This window comes from Stereum hirsutum (assembly GCF_000264905.1).
Source record: "Stereum hirsutum FP-91666 SS1 unplaced genomic scaffold STEHIscaffold_10, whole genome shotgun sequence".
NCBI classification, from domain to species: Eukaryota; Fungi; Basidiomycota; class Agaricomycetes; order Russulales; family Stereaceae; genus Stereum; species Stereum hirsutum.
The window spans coordinates 390,762-411,146 of record NW_006763140.1 but is presented as its reverse complement, the minus strand read 5'-3'; the positions used below and the strand labels follow the sequence as shown (position 1 = coordinate 411,146).

General features: G+C 53.8%; 7 protein-coding genes across 7 annotated transcripts; 5 read left to right on the top strand and 2 right to left on the bottom strand.

Moving 5' to 3' along the window:
* Positions 1 to 45: 45 nt before the first annotated feature.
* STEHIDRAFT_158468 (uncharacterized protein) lies at positions 46 to 775 on the top strand (the record flags this gene model as incomplete). Its single annotated transcript, XM_007305872.1, has 2 exons — positions 46 to 511; positions 585 to 775. 2 exons carry the CDS (start codon positions 46 to 48, stop codon positions 773 to 775), a joined length of 657 nt encoding a protein of 218 aa, XP_007305934.1.
* A 22-nt stretch (positions 776 to 797) lies between these two features.
* On the top strand, positions 798 to 3,224 carry STEHIDRAFT_132308 (uncharacterized protein; the record flags this gene model as incomplete). The annotated part of the gene is made up of 1 exon (XM_007305871.1): positions 798 to 3,224. One exon carries the CDS (start codon positions 798 to 800, stop codon positions 3,222 to 3,224), a length of 2,427 nt encoding a protein of 808 aa, XP_007305933.1.
* Positions 3,225 to 3,690: 466 nt separating this feature from the next.
* STEHIDRAFT_122727 (uncharacterized protein) lies at positions 3,691 to 8,632 on the bottom strand. Its single transcript, XM_007305870.1, has 13 exons — positions 7,958 to 8,632; positions 7,852 to 7,881; positions 7,207 to 7,663; positions 7,101 to 7,123; positions 6,909 to 7,031; positions 6,179 to 6,817; positions 5,982 to 6,092; positions 5,823 to 5,902; positions 5,293 to 5,762; positions 4,980 to 5,221; positions 4,680 to 4,886; positions 4,451 to 4,610; positions 3,691 to 4,359 (listed from the first exon to the last, which is right to left on the bottom strand). The coding sequence occupies exons 1-13, from the start codon at positions 8,183 to 8,185 to the stop codon at positions 3,956 to 3,958; spliced, it is 3,174 nt and encodes a 1,057-aa protein (XP_007305932.1). The 5' UTR covers positions 8,186 to 8,632; the 3' UTR covers positions 3,691 to 3,955.
* A 749-nt stretch (positions 8,633 to 9,381) lies between these two features.
* On the top strand, positions 9,382 to 10,262 carry STEHIDRAFT_81428 (uncharacterized protein; the record flags this gene model as incomplete). The annotated part of the gene is made up of 2 exons (XM_007305741.1): positions 9,382 to 9,849; positions 9,937 to 10,262. Coding segments are annotated over exons 1-2 (630 nt in total), but the record flags the coding sequence as incomplete, so codon positions are not given.
* Positions 10,263 to 10,296: 34 nt separating this feature from the next.
* STEHIDRAFT_122725 (uncharacterized protein) lies at positions 10,297 to 14,921 on the top strand. Its single transcript, XM_007305869.1, has 3 exons — positions 10,297 to 10,349; positions 10,883 to 11,105; positions 11,329 to 14,921. The coding sequence occupies exons 1-3, from the start codon at positions 10,310 to 10,312 to the stop codon at positions 14,408 to 14,410; spliced, it is 3,345 nt and encodes a 1,114-aa protein (XP_007305931.1). The 5' UTR covers positions 10,297 to 10,309; the 3' UTR covers positions 14,411 to 14,921.
* A 284-nt stretch (positions 14,922 to 15,205) lies between these two features.
* Positions 15,206 to 16,598, top strand: STEHIDRAFT_99565 (small ubiquitin-like modifier). Its single transcript, XM_007305868.1, has 6 exons — positions 15,206 to 15,309; positions 15,385 to 15,485; positions 15,750 to 15,862; positions 16,012 to 16,079; positions 16,152 to 16,175; positions 16,241 to 16,598. Exons 2-6 carry the CDS (start codon positions 15,405 to 15,407, stop codon positions 16,255 to 16,257), a joined length of 303 nt encoding a protein of 100 aa, XP_007305930.1. The 5' UTR covers positions 15,206 to 15,309; positions 15,385 to 15,404; the 3' UTR covers positions 16,258 to 16,598.
* A 343-nt stretch (positions 16,599 to 16,941) lies between these two features.
* Positions 16,942 to 19,734, bottom strand: STEHIDRAFT_140325 (uncharacterized protein; the record flags this gene model as incomplete). The annotated part of the gene is made up of 3 exons (XM_007305867.1): positions 16,942 to 17,665; positions 17,726 to 19,606; positions 19,671 to 19,734. 3 exons carry the CDS (start codon positions 19,732 to 19,734, stop codon positions 17,010 to 17,012), a joined length of 2,601 nt encoding a protein of 866 aa, XP_007305929.1. The 3' UTR covers positions 16,942 to 17,009.
* Between the last annotated feature and the right edge of the window lie 651 nt (positions 19,735 to 20,385).

Below are 20,385 nucleotides of genomic sequence, written 5' to 3'. Positions count from 1 at the left end.
TCGAAGCCCCATTCTTTTCTATCCAGTACCCCAAACATACTCATTATGACCGACCTCACCGTTTTGCATGCCCCCAATGCCCTCTTCCCGACTCAGTCCACCAGTCTCGGTCTCGGTTTCACCTTCCAACATCGATCGAGCCAGTTCACCGCAACACCGATGGTCACACTTTCAACGGAAGACCTAAACTCGCCTACATCGTCCTCATCTGATCCCCACTCTCCTCCCGCAGAACTACGACCGCACGCACCACAACCCCAGCACGTAGTCGACGACACTCACCTCTCGCCACCTACCAATACCTTTACGTCCAGGCCACCGAGGAGACGACCTTCTTTGGGACAACGTCCGTCGTCCGCCCCGCCTACGACGACTAGATACACGAATCGGAGAGGTAGTGTCGACGTATTTGAGCAGCCAGTGTTGAGTCCGAGGACACCACGTACGCGAGGCGTAAACTACGCCAGGAGCAGAGGAGAACCTGAGCTGATCAAACCTCCGCCACCTCTTTGTGCGTTACTCCTTTCTTTTGTTAAATTTTCCTCTTCTTCTCGCTCATGTTCCATGCGACGCACACGCCACAGTCCGTCCAAAGACCTTTTGGCGCCACACCACTCGTTCGGGCGTGACTTCGTCCTCCTACTCTCCATCATCGCACCTCATTCGACGCTCGACATTCATCGCCGCAGGCCTTGACCTCGATCGACCCAGAGCCGACCTCTCTGCACTCGGTGTTGAATCAAGAATCGGCCTCGTCATTCTTCCTCCCTCGTAACTCTCGACTTCATCACTACCCGATGGTGTCCCAGATCCGTCACCCTAGTCGAAGTTCTCGGCCGCGCCCTATTAATCGATTGTATATGGATAATTATATAGATGCTGAGCATCATCAACGAGAGACAGAAGAGAGCGGGATAGAGGCGAGACAAGTGGGAGATATACCCGCCTCGACGTCAAGTTTCAACTGGTGGCCCTATCCTGCTTACGGCGCCAGCACCACGACATCTGTATCCATCCCATCGGCCCCTACGCCTACGATATTGTATTATACGCCACCCGTGACCACCACACCAGACCCGTCCCTTGCCATACTTTCACTTCCTCCATCCGTCACGCCGTCTCCACCGACGGTCCCTCTTCCCTCGACCACTGCTGCTCCCACAACAATGACTACCAGCAACACCCTAACGACATCAACCTCTGCGCCAATAACAACATCGGAATCGGCGGCACCATCGGCCTCCCTCATCCAAATAACGGCCCTCCCGCCGTCAAGCACCAATATTCCCTCCCTTCACGATTCAAATTCTACCTCGTCGAACACATCGAAATTGTCCGTCGAACTCCGCGTGCTTATACCCGTCGTTGCTGTTGCCGCAATCATATTGGGTGTGGTCGTAGCATGGCTCGCACATAGACACTGGAGACGAAGCCGCGGTATCGATGGGCGAACAAGTGGCTCTGGCATTGAGAAAGGTGGTGATGGATCGAGGTTGCTGAGCGGTGGGAAGTACGAGGTCTCGGAGACTGAGGATCCGGATGCGTCCCTATTCCATAGCCATAGAGACGACAAAAAGGCACCACTCTACTTAACCGACGTTGGCACCCCAAGCAAATCCACTCGTCACGGCTCCGTCTATCGGAATCCCACTGCTGCCTCTAGGAAGAGCGGTAACAGCATACGCTCCCTCGGGTCCGCACTCCTCAGTGGCACCCGTTCCGCAAGACCTCCGTTCTCCACCCCTCGCTACGAACACAGACACGAGCTCGCCGAGACGCCAGCGCTCTCTCCCACCCGCGGTTTGTCATCCTACTCTGCCTCTGCGGCTAGTCAGTACGGCCCTACACCGAAACCGAAACCGAAACCTGCACGTCCGTTCTCTCCGGACACGTTGAATCTCCTGAGTGAGGACGACGATGAAGAGGTAGACGTCGTACAGTCAAAAAGTCGACATCTTCTCGATCGTATACGTGCAAAGTCCGGACGCAGGGCCGCAAAGTTGCCGAGGGATGGGAGGTGTGCGTCGTTGAGATCTGGACCGGCTTATTCTGCGCTTTCGACTCCTGCTGCCACAGAATTGGATATCGACGGTGATGGGCGAGGACGTCGGATTGAGTCGGCGGCTACGACTCCGTTCCTCCTCGACGATGACGCAGACGCAGGAGCTGACCTCACTGATTGGATGCCTGGCGTCGGTTTCAGGATTGTCGAAGAGGATCTTGAGGCCGAGGAGCCCGTTCCCCAGGCTGTGGAGAAAAAGTCTCAGGAAGGCTGGATGGCTTGGACCAAGTCTTGGGTGGAGGGCGTTGGTGGAAGTGGGGAAGGAGGGAAAGAGGACAGGTATACGCCGATGCCGGAGAGGAAGTCTCTGGGAAGGAGGAGTAAGAGTCAGAGAAGTCAGACGTCGGTCAGGCCAGTGAGGGCGGAGATTGAGACCAGTAACGACGGTGCCACCGCCTCTCACGTCACCAAGCAAAAGTCCTCTACTCCTACGGCTCCCCTGCATGTGAATGTCGACAAGAAGACTAGGGCAGGAAAACCTGCTCACCAGACCCGTGCTGGCAAGTCAGGACCGCGCCGTGTCGACTCTTCAATGTTACCCTCCAGCCCTCCTCTTATCCGCTCACCACAACTCGACTCTGCGTTACTCTTCAGCCCGAAGTCCTTGTCGATGGCTCTCGGTTCCGCTGCCGTCGCTCGCAATCATCCTCGCACTACCGGCGCTGCTGTCGATCGTCGCAAATCCACGAAATCGACACGTACGACCACCTCTAGCGAGCATGGCACCAGTACTCCTTCGTCCCTTCCGTATCCGAGCAAGTTTACCAAGGAATCTTCCATCCCGAATCAAAACGAGTACAAGGTCTCGCTCAAGGGGCCATCCGACGACACCCCTAACCTCGCTCGCACGCCCACAACCAAGTCGAAAACCACACGTTCGCGTTCCGCCTCAACGTCAAGTCGTATCCCAGCTCCCAGACCCGACATGTCGCGCACCACGACCCAGTCAAGCGCCTACTCTGATTCGAACGAGACTTCGGTCTCTGCACTCGTTGCCACACATAGACGATATGCAGAATCTAACTACACCCCTGGCTTGGGGTCGGAATATGGCAGAACGCCTGCGTTGGGAGTCGCGTCGCCAGCGCAGAGGTATGCGAAGAGGAAGGGTGCGTTGAATAGAGTCGAGGAGACTTTTGGGAGAGATTGGGAGGGGAGATGATGAGGAGTTCCACTATGTACGTGCTCTTGGGGGTGACCAATGATCGCTGAGGCCCGATGATTACTGCTTTGTTACCTGTAATTCTTTTTCTTTTCGCTCGTTTATGCTTACTGTTACTACTACTTCCTTGTCTGCTGTGCTTTACATCGAATATTGATCTTCGTGGGTCTTGTACATCGTCACCCATAGCCTTTCCTTCTCTCTACACGCTATTGTGCTACATCTAATACGATGTTTGACTTTTATTTACTGTGTTCTTTCGTCCCTCTGTACAATCACTTTGCTACAAACAATATCTGGATCGCCCTGGGCGGATTGCGATGTTACCTATATCATCCTTTATTCTTGGGACACCAGAAGCTGGACACTAGCATAGGCCATTCTATAATGATAGGCATAGAATATACCTTTCACATCCCATTCGCAAGATCTGAATCGAACAGTTGGGACGAGGACATTGACATTATATTCCTGCGATAGAAGATGATCTAAGTATATTACAGTAGTAGACGACGATAAACAACGCGAAAACGAGACGAAAGCTAAACGACAATACTAGTATGCGATAAAGATATGTACAAATGTACAACGACGTGAACCCCCCAAGGATCGTGCAAGCAGTATCCTCTATACTATACCCACCGACACGACCCTCGAGGACAAGAACGACCCATGGAGAAATGACCACATCCCAACCGAGTCACTCGAATCCAGCGAGACGTCGCTAATCCTCAAAACTCAGCCGGCTCGTCCTCAGCCATCATCCTCGCTAACGCCTCATTCCCCTCATCCTTCGGCGCCTCATAGACCTCGAACAATCCCTTCCTATCGCCCTCCCCATCCTTTCCATCCTCATCCTTCGCCTTCTTACCACCTTTCCCTCCCTTCCCAGCCTTCTCCGCACCAGCAGTAGCAGAAGTCCATCCCGCTCCCCGGCCCTCGAAGACCTCTTTACGCCTATCGAGCAACGCGTCGAGGTCCGCATCGCTCATGATACTCTTCTTCCCCGCCTCGGTATCGGGAACGACCTCGATCTTCTCACCTTCGAGAGCGAGAAGCGACGCCGCCATCTCCGCCATCGTCTCTCGTTTCTCTGCGGCGGCTGATGCAGGTCCAACAGGCATTTTGAATTTGCCTGTAATGTAACAAAGAAACGGGCAGAGTAGAAGGGAAGAGGAAGGTGGTCAGATATCACGACGTAGAGGAACCATGATGAGAATGCGTACCTTTCGCGATGACCATGGCTTCGAGCTGTCTCTTCTCCGAAGCCCGCTCCATGATCTTACTCTCGATCGTATGCTTGCTCACGAGTCGGAACACCAACACGGGCCTCGTCTGTCCTATCCTGTGTGCACGGTCCTGGGCTTGGAGGTCCATTTGCGGGTTCTATATATCGAAGTCGCGTCAGTATCGGGTGAGCCAAGAGTGAAGGAGAGGGATAAAGCCAATATGCACCCAGTCCTGATCATAAAAGATGACCGTATCCGCCGCGGTCAACGTGATACCCAAGCCTCCCGCTCTTGTACTGAGCAAAAACAATCTCGGCGCGTCAGGTTTATCGCCACCAGTCTGGAACCTGTTCATCTCTGCTCTACGATCGAGCGCGTTCGTCGAGCCGTCGATGCGGCACAACGGCCAGCCCTTGAATTCAGTCGCCCAGTCCTAGATCGAACGAAAGGTCAGTATGAGACTCGAAGACGTAACACCAAGGAAGAAGAAGGAACAAGGGAAGAAGAGAATAGAGGGAACGCTCACCTCAATAACGTCCAACATCGTCACAAACTGACTAAACACCAACACCTTATGTCCCCTCTCGAACAGCTCATCCAACAACCTCTCTAGGACCATCATCTTCCCGCTCGCATTCACGAGCTCATGGTTGATCACCAGCTGATTCGTCCTTTCGTCGAGCGGCCAGTCGAACAAGAAGGGGTGGGAGCATACTTTGCGGAGCTGCATCACTGCGTTCTGCAGGTGAAGATTGTTTATCTTCTTCACTGTTTGTGCCGATCCAAAGTCAGCTATCGTAACTATTTGGAGGTGAAGAGGGAAGAAAGAAGGAACGTACACTTCGCATCATAAACAGCCTTCCTCCCCAACTCCTCCACCGTCTTGCCCTCGTCCCGCCTATGCGCACTTCCCTCCCCAGGTCTGAGCTGCACCTCCCCCCTCTCCAAACTCTGGAAATACTTCTTATCGCTCCCATCGACATCATACTTCCTCTTCTGCTTCTTCCTCAACTTCCTTCCCTCATCCACCGCCTCCTTCTCCTCTCCTCCCTGCGTCGCATCATCAGCAAGATGCTGCCGTCCGACCAGCATCCCCCTCAATCCCCCCTTCACGATCGCATCATACACCTCCCTCTGCCGCTCACTCAACGGCGCGTAGAGCACGTACTCTTTCTTCGGCGGTAAGGACTTCTCCACATCGACTTTGAGACGGCGGAGGAGGAAGGGTTTGAGGATGTTGTGGAGCGTGGAGAGGAGTTGTGTGGATTGGGAGGTGGAAATCGTGGAAGAGAGCGTGGGGAGGTTAAACCTGGTCGGTGACGGAGATGATTAGTGAGTGGAGTAAAAGAGAAGGGTGGTAGGGACGTACCATTCCTGGAAAGAATCAAGGTCGTTGAAGATATCGGGAAGGATGAAGTTGAGCAGGGACCAGAGCTCCGCCAAATTATTCTATACGAAAGGCAGACAGCTCAGCATCGTGTCTAAGATGGATGATATTATGGACGGAAAGCTAGAAAAGAAACCGAACCTGCAACGGCGTCCCGCTCAACACCATCCTCCACGCGCTCTCATACCTCTTCACCTCCTGCATAAGCCTACAGTCCATATTCTTCAGCCTATGGCCCTCGTCCACGATCACCTGCGAAAGTCAGAATCAGCATTTCCAGTTCTTCTCGACGAAGCGAAATGAAATATAAGGAAAAAAGTATGGAAATCAAAACCCACCTGGCCCCACTTATATTTCGACAGATGTATCCTATCCTTGATGATCATCTCATACGTCGTGATCACGACGGGGAACGAAGTCACTTGATGAGGCAGGGGGAACGGATCTGCTTCTTCTTTAGCTTCAGCTTTGACTTCGGTTTTGACTTTGTCTTCGGCGGGCTCGGAATCGGAATCGTCGTCCTTGGAGGTATCCGTAGTCTGAGCCTTGGTCTTGGAGGCGGAAGGTTTAGCACCGAAATAATCTCTCAGAGTCGGTTGCGCTGATTTTCCAGACTTGGTGGCAGAGGTGGAAGTGGAAGGCTTTGTGTCCTCCTCCTCATCGACATCCATCCCTTTCGTCCTCGTACTACTCCTCGCGCTCTTCCTCGTACTAGTCGCATCCGTAGCCCTACCACCTCTCCCTCTCCCTCTTCCCCTTGGCCTTCCCCTACCTCGAGCACCTCGGCCTCGTCCAGACTTTCCCTGTCCATGACCGTGCTCGTACTCGTCATCATCTCCATGCCCGTGTCCATGACGAGAATGCTGAGGAGCGGCCGGTTCAGGCTTCGATGCCATGTTCTCTTCATTGAGGGGCATGACGGTGCGTCGGAGCTCGGCGCGTTCGTCGGGCGTGCCGTGATACATGCATATTGGGATCTGGAGAGGAATGAAATGGAGCAGATGGAGGAGAGCATATTAGCTTTTATTTTTGGTGTTCGATGCGCGATTGATTTTGAAGTCAACGTACCTCAGGCGCGAACTTCGTAAACTCCTCCACCCAATTATGCAGCACGCTCAGCGGACAAACGACCAGTGACAGCCCACCGACACGACCGCGGAGGTGTGCGAGAAACGCGATAGTTTGGATCGTCTATACGTAGCAAAACAAGTGATTGATCAGTCCCAGTCCCTGAGTGAATGCAAGAGGGTCAAAACGAACCTTTCCGAGCCCCATCTCGTCCGCTGGATTCACAATTTCCGAAAAACACAAATACACGATATCTCGTCAGTATTGCCACCCAACCAGAAAGCGAATGGAGACTGACCCAATATCCCCGAAATCCCCTGATCGAACAAACTCCACATCCAAGCGACGCCCTCGAGCTGATAATCCTTCAACGTCGCGCCGCTCAACAATTCCGGCTGCACGAACGCCGCCGCCGCCTTCTCCTTATCCTTCTCCTCCTCATCCCTTGCGCCATCTTCCTCGACTTTGGCGCGCTTGGAACTCGTCACCTCCGCTGAGTCTGAGTCTGAGTCGTCTGTCTCGAGCGCGCGTTTCCCGCGTCCCTTTCCGCGCGTGGATTTTCGTGGTCCTTTCTTCACTTTCGCGTTTGTCTTCTTGCCCACCGCCTTGGCGACGGGCTTAGACTGGCTGGATTGAGCTTGGGCTTGAAGAGCAGCATTAGCGCGGACGGCTTCCATCTGGGTGGAGAGCATCTGGGAATAGGCGGAGGATTTTTGGAGGAGGTAGTCGAGGCGGCGGAGGCGGGCTGTTGGGTCCTGTGGTTGGGTTGGGTGGGGTTAGTGATAGTGATGTGGTGCGGCATTGATGCGTGGAAGAAGGAGTAGGGGGGGAGGAGGAGGGGAGAGGATAGGAGGAAGGAAGGGAGGCAGAGAGGAGGAGGGAGGCAGAGAGGAGGAGGGAGGCAGAGAGGAGGAGGGAGGCAGAGAGTGAGAGAAAGACGTACTTCGTCCGCGATCGTCTTCGTCTTCGTCGTCTACATCACATCACATCCGTTAGCACATCCCCTTTTCGCCCATAAAACTAAGACCGAAACCAAAAACTGAACTCACCATAACATCATCATCCACAGGCACCTCATAATCCGCATCATTCGCATGGTCTCCGTCGTCCCCTTGCTTTTCCTCGTCCTCTTCGTCATCCTTGCTCTGGTCATCATCCCCGGCGATAGAAGTATCAGGCGGCGAAGACGCGACGGTGCTCATGACGCGGGACGAGGCGGGGTCGAAAGGGGTGAGTGTCGCGGAGAGGGAGTGTGGGGTTGTTGGGGCTGAGGACATTTGTGATTTCGTGGTCGGTGGTGGTATGCGTGCGGGTTCGAGAACTGAGTTGTGTGGATGAGAGATTACAAGACGCTTTATAAAGCTGATGTGCGTCGCGTCGCGAGGTGATTCAGGAGAGTCGCGTCGGAAGGCCAAATGCGCGTCGCGTCAAGAGCGAACAAGATCACGCGTTTCTGGTCGGTTCGATTCGTGTACGTGTCGCGTCCGCCCTTGTACGAGACAAGAACAAGAACAATAGCAAGCTGCTTCAAGTGCTACGTCGAAACGGGGTTGATATTCAAAGCGTAGAGCGAGCGCGTCCAAATTTAGATGGGTTCAAGCTTTCTAAGTTTTCTGTTCTTTGGACTATTACTCTAAGATTCTAGCCCCAGCAAGCACTCAAGAAAAAATGCAGAGAAAGAGTTCGGAAGAGAGAAAGGGCGAGCTGCTGAGGAATTGTCTGAGCTGTGGGGACGCGGGGACAAGATGCGAAATCAAATGGGCTCGAAAAGGAATTGCCTAATTACGAATCAAGAATTGCAAATCGACGCCGGCGCGAGGCCTGCCCTAAAGAACCCTCCCAATAAACTCTGCAATATAATTGTGGAGGGGGATCGCCTGGGCGGAGCGGTTTTACGATCGTGGTGGTTGGATCGGGGCCACTGACGGTCTAACGAGAGAGAAAATTATGTTGCTGGGCGGATTGGTTTTTTTGTGGACTGTGTTGGGACTTTTTGCTGGTTTATTGAGTATTTGTGATAGGTCCAAAGTATTATCTGGTCGGCACGTCACGATTGTGGGCCACACCATGCTCCAGCCAGTTCACTTGGAAGCCGGACTGGACGTATATAATTATTGGTCGATGACGACGAGGCGGATGCGCTTCTTATGCGGCAATCATTATTGAAAGCTTCCGGGTGTTGTTGAAGTTTGGAGCCTGCTACTACCCGATGTTGAGGCTTTCTGTCCTCTAAATCTGTCCACAACATTGTTAAGAAAATAAATATACAAGCCTTTAGCTTTGTTCCCCACTCGACTGAAAACACCGTCAGAGGAGATCGTCGTCATCCGGCACGCGGCGAACTAAACGGAAGATGAGAAAGAAGGAATTACGTGTGTTCTGGATCGCGGCTGCACAGCGTGTTCATCAGCGCGAACCGCGACTTGGCTTCCTCCTTCCCTTCATCTCTGCTTCGCCCTGTCCGCCCCTTCTTCCCAGCTTTCCTTCAGCTCATTAAAGCTATAGTCTTTCCTTCGCACCACATTCTTGTCTTACTTTACCATCTCAATAACAACATCCCATCAACCAGGCCTGCTATCCTTCAGCCTTAGCACCTCAACATCTAACAGCACCCCAACGTCAACGTCCAACACCCAATGGTCCACCGCCCAGCCGACTCCCGCCTCCTCTCCAACCTCATCTCGCACGAAAAAGACTACTCCAAATCGCTCGCCTCCCTCTCCTCCGCCACCCAGCTCTCGCTCTCGTCCTTCTCAGCCTACGCCTCCGCGTCCTCCCCGCTCATCGCGCGCACCGTCCTCGCGGTCGGCGGTGCGCTCGCGGGCGCGGATGAGGCAATGAGGAGGTATGCGGGGGCGGTGGAGGCGTGGAGGGAGGGGTTGGAGCGGTTGAGGGAGATGGAGGACGAGGTGGGGAATGTGATGCGGGATCGGGAGATTCTGTGCGTCTTGCGTTTTTACTCTGGCTTTTTTTGTGCCATCATTTGCTCATGTTGTATTTGTATGTATGTGCGTGGAATATGTTATAGAGTAACACGACTGATCAAAGCCTCGAAAAACACGAAATCTACACGAGATTCATTCATGAACCTCTCCTCCCTCCCCGGCTCTCTCTCCCAAACCTCCCTCTCCTCTTCCTCTTCCCCTCATTCCCACTCGCAATACCACAACCCCCTCTCGACAACTTACAATCCCTCCCCATCCAACACGAACACGAAACTAACGGCCGCCCAAGCCGAACTCCAAGCCTGCGAAACACAACTCGCAGCAAAAGAAAGAGAGCTGGACGCGATGCGGATAAGCGTGATTAGGGACGGGTTGAGGGTCAGGTGTGCGGCTTTGGGGGAGTGTGGGTGGGTTCTGGGGGAGATGGGTAAGGAGGGATTAAGGGCGTTGGAGGAGATGGGTGGGGTGGGCGGGGAGGGAGGGAGGAATGGGTATGGTGAGTTATTTGTTTTCGTTGGATTTTCTTTCGTTTTCGTTTTTGGTTCTGTTCACCGCAGAGTCTGCACTGTGCGCCATATTCGTTGTGTCTGCTCGACGAGTCCTCTCGCGGGGCCACAATCGCGCTAGTATAGCCTCGCGATCTCCCGCCCCCATCGCTCCACTTCGCCTTCCACTTTCTTCTCGACTTCTGACCTTTTCGACTTCCGACCTTTTCGCATCGACTTGCGCTTATGTCGTCTAACTGCACTTGGGTCGTCCCATTTGTTTTCTGCCTCATTCGGATTTCAATTCCTCTCTTGTGTTGTGTGCATGTGATCATCATACTGACCGAGTTGCCCTTCTTCCCTCTTTCGAAATCGAACCCATACGCGATTCGTTGAATAATGTTGTGTTGATCCCTTGCTCGCGATCGACGACATGACCTACTCAATACACACGCCACCCGTGTACCCCTATCGCGCCACAACCCACAACTGCAACTTCAACCAACCACAACAACCCTCGCCACATGACAACGAACCCCTCCAGCCCCCGACCCCTCAACAGAATACAAACCCCTCCCTATCCCAACTCCGGGCGACTCCGCCGGTACGCAATCGACATACACTCATGACCGTGCGAATGGGACAAGTGGTGGTGGTGGGTCTGATTTGTCGTCGATAGGTCCGAATCAGTCTGCGAGTCAGATTGGGGTGGATGGAGGTGCGGGTGCGGGTGGAGGGGGCGGTGGAATGAATGGGTGGGCTGATGGGTGAGTGTCTTTTTTGTATGGTTGGGATGACTGGGTGGCTGGGATGCTCGTCCGCCATTGCACGTCTCCTGCTGCGTTCTGCTTCACGGTTTACTTGCCCTCTTTTTTTTCGTTGAATCAATTGTATACACCGAATTACTGACTCTCCTTCACATATCTGGCATCTCCACGTCTCACAACTCGATTCACCTCATGCCTCATCGAAACATCAAATACCGAACAGCCCCTCCCGCCCCCTCTCCCCCTCCCAAATCGCCCTCCCATCCTCCCCTCTCTCCCTCCCCCTCCACCACCACCAACAAACAGGCTCACGATCCCAACTCCCACTCGAAGATCCGGATACGCTCCGTCTTTCCATTGGACCCGCGCATTCTATCTCGGAATACGATATGATTCCTTCGTCGCAGCCTCAGTCTCAGTCCCAGGCCCAGTCGCACATGAATCTGAACTCGTCCCAAGGCCAAGGACAACGTGCGGGACATAATCACCCACCGACGTTCGAAAGACGGATAACAGAAGTCGACGAGCCCCCGCCTAGTTCAGACGAGGAAGATGAGATGATGGAGGGTCGGGAAGTCCGAGTGGTCGAGAATAATCCGTTCGGGAAACCCAATACCACCCATTCCGCATCGAAAACCGACCTGCGGACGTCCAAGACCAACCTGCAGACGTCGCCATCCAAGACCGACTTACCCACTACCAACGGCACCGCACCAACCAAACCCCCGACCCACATGGGTCGCAAGTTCTCCATCCGGCGTCCTTCCCAAACACATAAACGAGAAGATTCGACATCCTCCGTGTCCATCGCGGCGTCGCAGTCTGCACCCTCTCGTTCGCGGTTCTTTGGCTCCCTGCACGGTGGTGGTGGTGGGTCAGATACTCATATAGCCTCAGGATCGGGATCAGGATCGGCGAGGGAGAGAGCGAGGGAACGAAAGACGAGCGGGTCGGGATTTTTTGGAGGGTTGGCGGGATTGTTTTCGAGGGGGTATAAAGATAAGGAAGAAGGTGGATATGGTGGGAGCGACACGGGTGGTGGGAGTCCGTATGCGAGGGCGAAGGGTGGGAAGGGAGGCAAGTGGGCGACGAGGACGGAGGCGAATTTGAGGAGGGCAAGGGGTGGGGGTGGGGAGAGTGATTCGGAGGAAGAGGGGTTGCCGGCGTCGAGTGCGTTTGCCGGTCCGGGGGCGAGAGCAGGTGGAGATGTGGGAGCGAGCGGAAGTGGTGGTTCGCCTTCGCCGAGACGGTTCAGGTTTAAACGAAGGGAGTCTGCAGACGAGGGTGCTCTTCCTGGTGCTAGTGGTGCTGGTGTGGCGGGGACAAGCGCGGGCACGAGTAAATTGAAGAAGAAAAATCTGAGAGTGGCATCTGGGTCTGGGGCGTCGGTCCAGGAAGCGGGATGGATGACCGATGGGGGCGCGACTGCTACCGTGACGAGGAAAAATCGTCCCGGTGCTTCTGGTTCTGGTTCTGGGTTTGGGAAGGATATGGGTGGTGAGGGTGGAGGGGAGGACACTGTCAGGGCGAAGGGTAGGGGGAGGAAGGCGTCGAGTTCGGATGTGGGGCCTTCGACGACAACGACGACAGGTATGAGAAGTGGGAATGGGAGTGCGGTGTCGCTTGACGGGGTGGAGAGTGGGACGTCGACGCCGAGGGCGAGTGCGAAGGCTCCTTCTTCCGCCGCAGCCGCCAACAACACCAACGCTTCTACCACCACTATCACTGGTCCCAAGGCCAACGCCGATAGTGGAAATGGATCGACATTGAAGAAGAAAGGCACGTTGACGAGGAGCGGGAGCGTCACCAGTGCTTCGTCCGCACCTGTCGTTTCTTCCTCTCCGTACGGACACGCGAGGTCGAAATCGACGAATATGCATACGCATACGAGATCGAGATCTGGGTCTGCTTCGGCGACGAATCTGACTTCGTCCACATCCATGACCGTAACGGGTAGCAATAAACCGAAACGAGCCTCTTCGCCTCCCGCGCCCAAATCCGGCACCTCCGCACATTCCGCTACCTGGTCGTCGTCGTCGTCTCCAAGCCCACATCACTCCCGTGGGGCGACGACGTCCGTGACGGCACCCGGACAGACGTCACTCATGTCCATCGTCGAGGGCGTGACGAAGGCGAATAGGGAGGGGTGGATGCAGAGGGCTTGGGATGCAGACGTTTCGTCGCCTGATGCGCCGTTGACGAGCGCGCGCAGCACCGGAACGGGAGGGGCGACGATGACCGGGGGGTTGGTGGGCGTGAAGGCGCCGCCGAGGGTGGGGAGGGAGGATTTGGCGATGTTTGATGCGGGGAGGAGTGTAGGAACGGGAGCAGAGGTACCGGGAGGGAGGATGGAGAGTGTGACGGCGCCGGGGAGCGTTTTCGATTCTCCCAGAGGTGGTAACGCCCAGCTTTCGAGATCTATGTCCACGACGACGGCGACGACGAAGCCTGCGCGTGGATCGGAGGTGGTGGCTACACCGAAACCTGTTAGGGCGAATAGCCTTTCTGCAGCCTCTGCCCCTTCCTCTCCCCGTACCAATGCACCCGCATCCCCCGATATGAGCCTCAGCCCAAACGACACGATGCACCAACCAGGCCAAGTCAAAACCCCGCTCAAATCTGCGCTCCGGTCTCGGTCTCCTTCCCCCCTTCCTCCCGCCAGCACATCCACCTCTTCATCCTCACCTCCTTCTTCTTCCCTCGCGTCAGCGCCCATACCGAGAGTTGCTTCGCCTGTCCCCATTCCCATGTCTGTCGCGCCACCGATCGTGATCCCGACGGCACCGAGACCTTTGTCTGCGTCGATGGAGGATAAGAAGAAGGATAGCGATGAGGACTCGATATCATCGTATGAGACGGGGCATGAGATGTTCTATGATGATGAGGAAGAGGCGCCTAAGGTTCCTGCGAAGGACGAGGAGGGAGGCTCGGACGTGTCGCAGTCCACTGTTGATGCGAATCCTCATTCCAACAATCCCAATACCTCGGGCAATGCGCAAGGCTCGGATGGTCCTACTGGTACGGCGCCCGTGAGGAGGAAGAGCGTGAGGATGTCGCTGCAGCCTACGTTCTCGCCTACGCCGCCTGCGATCGAGGACGACGAGGCGACGGCGGAGCCTTGGGGCCACGGGAGTGTTGGGAACAACGGACATGCGAACGGGGGTGCGTGGGAGATGCGTGGTGGGACGCAGGGCAGAGAGAAGGAGGAGAAGGATGTGTGGGAGGATTCGAGCGATGAGGATGTGGAGTATAGGAGGGCGAGGGCGCTGTTGAGGAAGGTTGGTAGGAAGATACATAAGGTTTGAGGGTTGACGTCGTGAGCTTGGTGGGAGGGGTGGATGATATCAGGTTTTCTTCATCGTTTTTTTCGGTCTCGTTCGTCTTTGATTTGTGGTTTTCAACTGGGTTGTACCCTCCTATCTTCATCTCCTTGTTCATCTCCTTCTATTGCATACCGGTCTCCATTGTATATACGCACATCACGGTCTTTCCGATCTTAGCGTCTATAGCCAATCCTTCGTCATTCGTTTCTCCCATATACGACTGTCCTCGTCCCTTGTTCATCATTATCCCCGGATATCTGTGCCTCGTCTACATGTATATCCTCAGTCACCGTTTATCTGTTTCCTGTCCGTATCATATGTGTACATTACGGTCGTTCGCGTTCTATTTCTGTTGTTTTGTTTTAGAACATTTCGTCTTCAATTATCCCCGTCCCTATCGAGTAGCAGTACTCTATTGTGTCTGATGATATTCTAGGCACAATCTTAGTGTCTGTGTCGTGATGAACTTCGGTGTCTGTTCGGTATGTATCGCCTCTGGCTTCGGACACGGGTTCGTTTCAACTCAAGTCGGCTTTGTAGCCTGCCAGTGGCCCCGGATTCTCACTCAACTCTCATTGGTACAATTTACAGTATATACGGTTATATGCTAGAACAATCCACTGGAGATCTGTGCAATTCATCTCTGCGAATAGGTAAGGAAACAGAGTGGCGACTGAATGTGGCGCAAGAAAGTCTGATCCACAATGACACTGCGAAAGGGGAGGCCAAACAACGACAAATCAGTCGCGATCTCGCCGACGACCCGCACGCTCGTCCGTTTGGCCCAACATCGCCGTCTTCGACCACCACCGTCTCATCGCACCGCTGTGCTCATCGTCGTTTTTGACATCCATCACCCATCTGTACTACTCACAGATCGCGTAAGTCCACTTTTGACTCGTCTAGACCTTATTTGCGTAGAAAAGTGGCCACTCACGGACTGCTCTCGCGTTCAGATCGACCGTTTTTGTTGAATATGTCTGAAGCAGAGGCAGAGGCACAGCAGACTCAGGCAGAGGTGAAGGCAGAGGATGGGAACGCGCCGATTAACGTCAAGGTGCGATTTTTTTCTCGTTTTATGCATTGGCGTACGGGCGATGTGCTGACTTTGACTGTTTGTGTTTTGACCCTCATTCTCGACGCGATGTTCTGAATCTATCGTCATGGACCGACCTATTGCTCCCTTTATACCCTGAACCATTGTCTTTGTCTCTCGAATGACCCACTCTTCGACGACACTGTCTGATCTTGCGGTGGCGTATGCGTGCGCCTGGCGTTGCCGTGGCCATGATCTTGTGCGGTGTCGATGTGGGTCCTTCAGGTCATCTCTGCGACCGGAGAAGAGGTCTTCTTCAAGATCAAGCGGAACACGAAGCTGAGCAAGCTTCAGGGAGCATACGCAGCCAAGGTCGGGAAAGATGTCACCAGCATTCGGTGAGTTCAATTCAAACAACCCCTCTTTTCTTTATGTGCTCTCGAGCGCCCGGAAGGGCCGTGCGAGGAGCGCAAGAGGATGAGCAAAGACATTATCTGCTTTGCGCCTGAAATGTGATGGCACTATTACTGACGGTGTTTGGGTGTAGATTTTTGTACGACGGGACAAGAATAAACGATGACGACACGCCGACATCGTTGGATATGGAGGATAATGGTATGTCCTCTCTCACTCTTTCCAATAATCTCTCCTGGCTGTCCTCACGAGTTCTCTCTCTCCTGCATGCAGACACGATCGATGTGATGGTAGAACGTGAGTAGCTTGATATTTCGCACCTGAAACTCATCCGAACACTAATGTCCATCTGCCGCTCCCAGAGGTCGGCGGTCGCTGAGATCCCATTCCAGTAGCCTCCAGCGTCGTTCCTCTACTTTTCTACCTCTCACCCGCCTCTCATCCTCTCACCCCTATCTTGACCCTTATTCATCTCGCTATCGACATCTTTCTTCCCTTTTCCTTTCTCTCCCGCTTTCCCTTCTCCATTCTTGCGTGTCTATCTTCCTGGCGCTTTTAGCATCTGTCCCCGTGAAGCCGTCAGTGTCTCATATTGAATGAAGTGAACGAATCCAAACATTCGACCAGCAATTGTATCATGTCCTTCTATCCGACCCTTTCTAGTGTGTACTTGGCGGTCGTTGGTGTCGCTGATACGATTTGCCGACTACAGAGAAAGAGAAACCACCTTCGTAGTAAGCAGACGGTACACGTACAGCGTATTGGTGTCATTGCATTTTTGACCGACACGGCGAGCCCTAGAGCCTAAGGCCTGACGTCTAAGCTTCAAGCAAGGAAATTGAATATTCATAGATAGTCATTCTGGGTCTGCGTGAAAACGACTCTGTAAATTGGTAGGAAGGAAGGGATAGAGAGCATAATTGGACTGGAGCGCTAAGTATTCAAGCCGGCCGCCTGTATCGTAAAAAGGTTTCCAATAAAACAAAACAAAACAACGCAAACTTCGTATCGTCGACTTCGACGCTAGCATACATAAGAGGATGAGCAAGCTACCTGGCCATGGGGGAAATATGGATCTATCAATGTATAAAGGAGCTCGAGATAAGACAGTACGAACGCCAAAAGACTTGATCAGAGAGACTTTCCATACTTCAACACATCCTCCTTCGGGTCCGTCATCTCCGGGTCCAAGACACCCATAACGTTTTCAAAGGTGAAGAAGTCGTATTCCGTCTCAACATCCCTTCTGTTCTTCAAACGCTCCGGGAGAGGAGGCTTGGCGCGCGCAAGGAAAGTCAGCCACATGAAGTAACAAACTTCGGCAATCCAAGTGGCCTTCAAGCTTTGCATCTCGGGCGTCACAAACGGCAGATGCAATGAGTAAGCGTTCAAAAAGACCCTCTTGGAGTTTGCGATCGTTGGCCACGGAGTCGTGTCGGTCCATTCTTTGATTTTGGTGTACTGCTTCGCCCATTCTATCTGCCTTCCATTGAAGCGAAGTACGAATGCACACCAGATGAGGATCCATAAAAAGGATTCCAGGTCGTGCTGATATTCATGAGCTAGCGGCTTATCTGAGTTAGCGCTGTTGAGAAGATCTGTCGCCATGTAGGCTGCCGTGCCGGTACGATGAGTGGAGGTAGCCTTGCCCCTGGACTTCGTGTAGGCCGCAAGATCCCAATCGTTTAGAATGCCGATAATACGCCCATCACGACGCGTGAACATGATGTTGTTGACGCTCAGATCTCGGTGCAGGATTCCGCACTTAAGGTAGATAACGTAGTGAACTGCGCCAAGGACCGTTTAGTCAGACGTGGAGGGAACACCAGAGAGGAACCGAAGCTTACCTTGCACGACATCCTTGAAAACGGTCCTGAACTCGTCCATGTTCCTCACGGCCTTCAGCGGCTGGTAGCGTGGCGAGACCAAAACCACGAGGACGCGCTCCTCATACATGTCCCCGATGAAGGCGTCAACCATCTCCAAAAAGTCTTCGTCATCAGGATCTTTCGCCGCCCCCTCTCTGAGAGCAGCGACCAGTTCCACACGTGCCTCGATAAGCGTCATCAGCTTCTTCCTAGGCAGCTTCAAGGTGTCGCTGTCAAGCGTCGTCGAACATCTCAGATCTGTAACGTGGTCTGTCCACGCCTCTATCTTCTTGCGAATAACCCGTAAAGTTGCGTCTTCTCGCATCCGTCCCTTGGGCTGCCAGCTCATTTTAGCGACCAGGCCATCCGGTGCTTGCAAGCTTTCGATGTTCGGGGGAGAGGCTAGAGGAAGGACAACCGTTCCGCGTCCGAGAGCGCCGGGTTGGACGTGAAGAGGGCGATCGGTGATCGGGAAGTCTATGATTGTGGTATGTGGAGATGTGTCGGTAGCAGACGGTGACTGATCGTCGTTGAATGATGGCCCCTCGTTAAAGTCAGGACGTGGATCGTCGAGTTCGCAACTGAGACGAAGGATGTTGTGTTTCCAGTCGAGAAATGGCGCGCATGCCGAGGAAGGCCCGTAGAGCTTTCGGAGTTCGGCAAAACGGTCCTGTTCACCGTATTCCTTCGACTTGTCCCTCAAATCAGCATAAGACGGCATAACCGAAGGTATCGTGTTCGTCCCAGCCACGATCATGGGCTCGTACCCGAGACTTTGGAGATCAGCACGAGCAAGAGCAACGGCGACAAGAAGGAGGAGCTGGGGGTGTTCCACAGGGTCGAACTCGCGAGAGCAAATGGGTCCCATGCGATCGTAATACCAAAGCGAAACTCTACCGTCATGGATGAAGACACCGGTCGAGTAGCGACGACGACCAGTACGGAGAGACTCAGCAGCGTAGTCCGCCGCCTGTGCTTCCACCAAGAGCATATCCATCTTCGGACAGCTGGCTGCTCGCCCTCGCGAATAATCGACTGGCTTTCCGTGATGCTGAGGCTCCGAGAGGACAACGGATGACTCAGGAATGGCAGCGAGGCCCGACTTGAGCCGCTTGGCGCCTGGTGCGTCAGGGTCGGAGTCAGCAGAACGTTTTCGACCCCTTGAAGACTTCTTGCCCCTTCGCGCCTTGGGCTTAATAGCTGCCTGCATAACTGGTTCGGAGGCAGGATAGCCTCCAGCCTCCACCGATTGCGACACGATCCCGTTTTTCTTCTTGTAGGCGTCGCTGAACTTGAACTCGAACCACGCCATGAGGTTGTCCCAGTAGAGTTTAAAGTCAGGATCGTCTGGGTTCACCTTCGCCGCCTTCTCTCGCAGGCGTTGGTAGCACATATGTCCAGCGTCAGCGGTCAAAGACCCGTCTGGCTTACGCGTGTGCTTTCCGTCGCTCCCGTAGATGGTCTCATCGCCGCTGATCGCATCGAAATAGAAACCGCATGGAAAGATGATATCTGATTCCGGGTCAAGTCGTTTCATGTTATTGACATAGTCGAGGAGAAGCTGCATCATCATGTTCATGAACGGCCTGTAATGTTTGGTCTCGGGTATGGACTCGCGGTAGACCTTGAGGAGATCGGGGGCTAAGGAAAAGGACCACTCGTCGAGACGTAGTTCTTCGAACTTGAACCCGTAAACAGCGGCTACGAAGGAGTCGACAGGGACTCCTGAGACAAGAGTATCGGCCATATCGATCTGGAGCTGATGGTGGATCGCGTCGGCCAAGGGAGGTTTAGGAGCGGTAGGGACGGAGTATTGGTCGCGCAAACTGCCAGTTGTTTGAGAAATTGGGGTGTCTGGGACTGTAGACCGGAGATCCTAGGTTTAGTCATGAATAATTGATCAGAGCATGCAAACAAGACGCACTTGGTTTTCCCTTATTGTCTTGTGGAGGAGTCTGTGCGCGTACGGGAACCGGGTCAGCAGCCATGATGAGGATAGAGATGTGGTAGGAAGGAAGAGGACGAAGAATCACTGACCCTGAGATTCCGGTTCTTTATAGGCGCAAATTTGTAAGCGTGTCAGAGCTATGCAATCGCGATTGCAATCGTCACGTTGCGGGAACGACGATGATTCGGTATATGCAAGACGACGTCCTAAATCAGGACGTGTCTGGGAAGTTCAACTCGGAGTTTGAATTTGACACGTGGACGCGCGGTTACTTTCGGTGTCCGGGTGGCACCCGCGCTGTCAGTCTCCGGGTCGCCACATTCAAAATGCAGCGCAAAGATCCTGTGCTCCTAGCCTGAGGCGTCAATTATCGCAACTCTCAACCCCTTGAATTTCTATTGAATATATCTGTATTTTTCTGTCCGTGATGTGAATATTATATTCTCTTTCTTTTTATTCACGTCTATCAATGATCTGCAGGGGCGCCTGGGTCCAAAGAGGCTATCGATCATCGAGTCACGGTCTAGGCGGCCAGAAGCCCTTCGAGGCGATACTATGCACATGTATTCATTCCGCGCGAGTCATAGTTACATTGCTCGCAACCAAGGAGCAGCCGATCGAAAGTGCCATCCCTTTGCCACCTCTGCGATCACTGGGCCACGATGCGGACAAAAAAAATTATTACGATCAT